This window comes from Cannabis sativa, chromosome 8 (genome assembly GCF_029168945.1).
Source record: "Cannabis sativa cultivar Pink pepper isolate KNU-18-1 chromosome 8, ASM2916894v1, whole genome shotgun sequence".
NCBI classification, from domain to species: domain Eukaryota; kingdom Viridiplantae; phylum Streptophyta; class Magnoliopsida; order Rosales; family Cannabaceae; genus Cannabis; species Cannabis sativa.
This window is the reverse complement of record NC_083608.1, coordinates 1,877,675-1,883,520: the sequence shown is the minus strand read 5'-3', so window position 1 is coordinate 1,883,520 and position 5,846 is coordinate 1,877,675. Positions and strand designations below refer to the sequence as shown.

Here is a 5,846-nt window from a genome sequence, read left to right as displayed (position 1 = left end):
ACGATCAAGAAAAGTGGTCCGAGAACGCAGATCGGGGTTGTCTTCTTCGTTGGCGGTGTACCGTCTTTAATGGAGTCAAAATTTTGGATTTTCGTTTTGGACGTTAAAGCTTCGTTTTCTTACGTCAAAAACAATCCTTAGGTCCCATGCACTCAAATATAACCTCCCTTGACCCAAGAACAAGCTTAAACACGTTCGAATTCGAGTCCGTAACTAAGCCGCACCTTTGAAGCTTCAAAAATGGCGAATCTTAAAACGACGACTTCCGCCCCTTATACCACGTTAAAAAGCTTCCTTGGGTCGTATATAAGTGATCCCAAACCCCCACGTTCACCCAGGTTTCACTCCGCTTGATGAAACGAAAATTTTCGGTATCGTATACGCCGTATACGTGCTCTCTCTCTCTCTCTCGTTGGTTCTCTGTTTTGGGTGTACGAAAATAGAGCTTAAAAACTAATTTCTATCGTGTTTAAACCCAAGCAAAATATCGCTTTGAACCGAAGTGGAGCGATTCCCATTCCACAAAATTAGGCATTCACTTCGTTCGTGCATATATACGTTCGTATATGTACAGTAACAATAATAATAATAATAATAATAATAATAATAATAATAATAATAATAATAATAATAATAATAATGATAATGATAATGATAATAATAATAATGATAATAATAATAATAACGTTAATAATTATAATAATAATAATAATAATAATAATAATAATAATGATAATGATAATGATAATGATAATGATAATAATGATAATAATAATAATAACGTTAATAATTATAATAATAATAATATTTATAATAATATAATAATATACCCATATAACAATATCCAGACATATATATCTATTAGGCATTATGCACATGCCAATAAAATCAAATATTATATCATCATAAAAATAATCCCATACATATTTAAATCCATAAATATGTAAAAAAAAATACTCTCAGCTAAATAAAGTTACAAAAATACCCTTTCGGAGTTAGCGGATATTACAATTATCCCCCTCTAAAAGAAAATTTCGTCCCGAAATTTTACTCAAATAATTCTGGATATTGTTCTAGCATATCAGACTCTCGCTCTCAAGTAGCTTCCTCAACCACGATGTTTCTCCATAGGACTTTCACCAAGGTAATTGTCTTATTTCTCAAAATCCTATCTTTTTGATCAAGAATCTTTATCAGGCGTTCATTGTAAGATAAGTCTTCCTGCAAACCCAGTGTTGCATAGCTCAAAACATGTGATGGGTCTGACACATATTTCCGGAGTTGAGATACATGAAATACATTGTGCACCCCAGATAATGATGGCGGTAAAGCTATTCTATAAGCTACACTGCCTACTCCGTCCAATATTTGAAATGGACCAACATATCTAGGACTTAGTTTCCCTTTCTTGCCAAATCTCTTCACTGAGAGTCCTTTTCGTGGTGTCACTCGAAGAAACACATGATCACCCACTTCGAACTCAATGTCCCTCCGCTTCAGGTCTGCGTAAGATTTCTGTCTGCTCTGAGCTGTGATCATTCTAGCCCTGATCTTCTGAATAGCTTCGTTGGTGTGCTGAACTGCATCTGGCCCTAGGAGTTTGTTCTCTCCCAACTCATCCCAATGCAGTGGAGACCTGCATTTTCTTCCATACTACATCTCATAGGGTGCTACCCCGATAGTAGACTGATAGCTGTTGTTGTAAGAAAATTCAATCAAAGGCAGGTATTTGCTCCATGATCCTTGAAAATCTATCACACATGCCCTCAACATGTCTTCCAAGATCTGATTTGTTCTCTCAGTCTGACCATCTGTCTCTGGATGATATGCAGTACTGAACTTCAATCGAGTTCCCATTGCTCTCTGTAAGCTTTCCCAAAAAGATGAAGTGAACCGAGCATCTCGATCACAAACAATAGAATACGGTGCCCCATGTAATCTCACAATCTCATTCACATAAAGTTCAGCAAAATGGTCCATGGAGTAAGTCATGCGTACTGGTAGAAAATGGGCAGATTTTGTATACCTATCGACGACTACCCAAATGGCGTCATGTTGCTTTGTAGTCTTAGGTAATCCAGTCACAAAATCCATGGAAATCTCTTCCCACTTCCATTCAGGGAGCTTCAGTGGTTGTAACAATCCCGCTGGTCTTTGATGCTCTGCTTTAACTTGTTGACATGTTAAGCATTTGGCCACAAATTCAACTACATTCTTTTTCATACCAGGCCACCAATACAATGCTTTTAGGTCATGGTACATTTTAGTGGTCCCGGGATGAACTGAATAAGGTGTAGTATGAGCTTCTACCAATATCCCCTTCTTGAGCTCATCATTATCGGGCACATAAATTCGTCCCTTGAACCAAATTAATCCCGTGTCTGATATTTCATAATCTTTGGCGTTACTATTCAAAATTTCTTGCTTTAGTTCACTGAGCTTTTGATCTGTCGTCTGCCCCTCCTTAATTCTTTCTAACAAAGTGGATTGAAGTGTGACCTTTGCAAGTTGCCCTGTAATAAACTCTATAGCAGCTCGTTCCATGTCTTCCACTAATTCCCTTGATACTCCTTGTAAAGTGGAAACTAGTCCGGGACCTCTACGACTGAGTGCATCCGCTACCACATTGGCTTTACCGGGATGGTACATTATCTCGCAGTCGTAGTCTTTGACTAGCTCCAACCATCTCCTCTGCCTCATATTTAACTCCCTCTGGGTGAAAAAGTACTTTAAACTCTTATGATCGGTGTAGATTTCACATTTCACTCCATGGAGATAATGACGCCAAATTTTTAGTGCAAAAACCACTGCGGCTAACTCTAGGTCATGTGTCGGGTATCTCTGTTCGTATTCTTTTAATTGCCTTGAAGCGTAAGCAATTACCTTCCCTTCTTGCATTAGAACACAACCCAACCCTTGTTTAGATGCATCACAATATACCGCAAATTGTCCCTCTTCTGTTGGTAAACTGAGGATTGGTGCTGAGATAAGTCTATTCTTCAACTCTTGGAAGCTTTGCTCACACTTGTCGACCGGGGAAAATTTTAGATTCTTCCTAGTTAATTCTGTTAAGGGTGTGGCTATCTTTGAGAACCCCTCAACAAACCTTCTATAATAGCCTGCTAAACCCAAAAAGCTTCGAACCTCTGAGGCGGTCTTTGGTCTAGGCCATTCTTTCACTGCAACAACCTTGGCAGGATCTACCTTTATTCCCCCGTTAGTGACAATGTGGCCCAAAAATGCAACCTCGGACAACCAAAACTCACATTTTTGTACTTGGCATACAATTGATGTTCTCTCAGTCGCTGCAAGGTCAAGCGTAAGTGCTCCTCATGTTCCTCCTCTGTCTTAGAATAAATCAGTATATCATCTATGAATACAATGACAAACTGATCCAGATATTCCTTGAAGACTCGGTTCATGAGGTCCACAAAAGCTGCTGGGGCATTTGTAAGTCCAACTGACATCACCATGAACTCATAATGCCCGTATCTCGTTCTGAAGGCTGTCTTCGGTATATCTTCATTTTTGATTCTTAACTGATGATACCCTGAACGAAGATCAATCTTAGAAAACACCTTTTTCCCTTGAAGCTGGTCAAACAGATCGTCAATCATCGGTAGTGGGTACCGATTCTTTATAGTCACCTTGTTCAATTCTCGGTAATCTATGCACATTCTCATAGTACCTTCTTTCTTTTTAACAAATAGAACTGGTGCGCCCCACGGAGAGTAGCTAGGTCTGATAAACCCTAACTTAAGCAATTCTTCCAACTGTATTTTGAGTTCTTTCAATTCCGATGGTGCCATCCTATATGGTGCGCGGGAAACTAGTGTTGTTCCGGGCACTAATTCTATCACAAATTCGATTTCTCTGTGTGGTGGTAACCCAGATAACTCCTCTGAAAATACATCAAGAAACTCAGCAACTACCCGTGTTTCCTCCGGCTTTCTTTCAATTTTCTTGGTGTCATCAACCACATTAACTAGATACCCTAAGCACCCACGCTGCAATAGTTGCCCAGCCTTCATTGCCGAAATAATAGGAGTGCGGGGTTTCTTTCCTACCCCCCTGAACTCGAAAGTCTCTCCATCTTCTGGTGTGAAAACAACTTTCTTTTGCTTGCAATCAACTGATGCTCCATATTTGGTAAGAAAATCCATGCCCAAGATTACATCAAAATCAAATAAATCTAATACAATCAGGTCTACAAATAATTCTCTACCATCTACCCTGACAGGTATACCCCTAAGCCAACTTCTAGAGATTACAACCTCCCCAGATGGTAACATGGTCCCAAACCCCACAGTAAATAATTCACTCGGTGCATTTATATGATTTACAATTGTGCTAGCAATAAAGGAATGAGTTGCACCAGAATCAAACAAAACTTTACAAGTGGTGTTGGCCATAGGAATCTGACCTGATACAACCGAAGGACTGGCCTCAGCTTCTGCTTGAGTGATGGCAAAAACTCTAGCTGGAACATACTTGTCATCTTTCTTCGGTTCTGCTCTGTTCCCAGTCTGTCCCCACAGTGGGCAATTGTGTTTGATGTGTCCTTCTTTTCCACATTTGTAGCATGCTTTTGCGCGACACTCGCCGAGATGACGTTTGGTACATTTAGGGCATTCTGGAATGTTTCGCCCACTGCTGCCATTAAATCGTTGGTCGTTATCACTTTTGTACCTCTTGTCTTGACTTGGCTGCCCGGACTGGTCCTGTCCCCGTTTCTTGTGGTCATTAGAATTGGCTCCACCTTTCTTAGATTCTCTCCTGTCAGCATTTTCCTTCCAAATTTTGTTTTCACTCCGCTCAGCCGTAAGAGCCATTTCGACAACTTGAGCATAACTGAATTGACCCCTTGACACAATTTCCACATCTCGAGCAACCATTGGTTTCAGGCCCTCCACAAATCGATGTGCTCGCACTCTATCAGTAGGTACCAGATCTGGAGCAAATTTCGCCAATCTATCAAATTTTTGTGCATACTCAGTCACAGTAAGACTCCCTTGGACTAACCCAGTAAATTCATCGACCTTTGCTGCTAGAAATGCTGAGTTATAATACTTCTCATTAAAGACCCTTTTGAAATCGTCCCAGTTCATGGTATCTACATCCTTTGTTTGTTCCACCACCTCCCACCAGATACGAGCATCTTTCCTCAGCATGTAAGATGCACACTTCACTCGGTCATTCCCATCCACCCTTAGCATCTGCAAAATGCTTTCTATGCGACTTATCCACTCCTCAGCCACTACCGGGTCTATGCCTCCCTCAAACTCAGGTGGGTGTTGTTTCCGAAATCTCTCTGCTAACAACTCATGTCTAGCCTCTGTAGCAGGATATACCACTGCAGCTGGTGGGTCTCTATTTTCTGCATCTTGCCTTATTTGGACTGGCGGCTCCGGTTGACGTCTCAGCTGGCGAAGTTCTTCATCCTGCCTATGAATGATTCCTTCCAGTGCGGCAATGCGCTCTTCCCATCCCTGTGGTGCTTGAGGTGGTTCATTGATCCCTCCATCATCTCGGCCTTGGCCTTGACCTCGACCTCGACCTCGACCCACTCTAACTGACCTTCTAGGAGGCATTTCTAAACTCCTGAACCACACAAACCAATACACATCAAGATCATTTTGATCATCACTTTTATATGAAAATAATGTTACCCTCTCGCATGCAAAAATTTAAGGCAACTTAATTATAAGTAATATTCACTTACAGTACAGTGAGTCGAGCTCGTCTCATGGCGGTGAACTTTACATGTTAGGGCTAACCACATTCTTTAGGACCGTATTGCTCTGATACCATATTGTAACACCCCGATTTCCCGAGATGTCACATAG

At 40.8% G+C, this 5,846-nt stretch overlaps 2 protein-coding genes across 2 annotated transcripts; both read right to left on the bottom strand.

Annotated features, from left to right (window-relative positions):
• Positions 1-1,095: 1,095 nt before the first annotated feature.
• LOC133030096 (uncharacterized) lies at positions 1,096-1,857 on the bottom strand. Its single transcript, XM_061102311.1, has 2 exons — positions 1,772-1,857; positions 1,096-1,636 (listed from the first exon to the last, which is right to left on the bottom strand). The coding sequence occupies exons 1-2, from the start codon at positions 1,855-1,857 to the stop codon at positions 1,096-1,098; spliced, it is 627 nt and encodes a 208-aa protein (XP_060958294.1).
• Positions 1,858-3,206: 1,349 nt separating this feature from the next.
• On the bottom strand, positions 3,207-5,591 carry LOC133030095 (uncharacterized). The gene is made up of 3 exons (XM_061102310.1): positions 5,153-5,591; positions 4,007-5,056; positions 3,207-3,901 (listed from the first exon to the last, which is right to left on the bottom strand). Exons 1-3 carry the CDS (start codon positions 5,589-5,591, stop codon positions 3,207-3,209), a joined length of 2,184 nt encoding a protein of 727 aa, XP_060958293.1.
• Between the last annotated feature and the right edge of the window lie 255 nt (positions 5,592-5,846).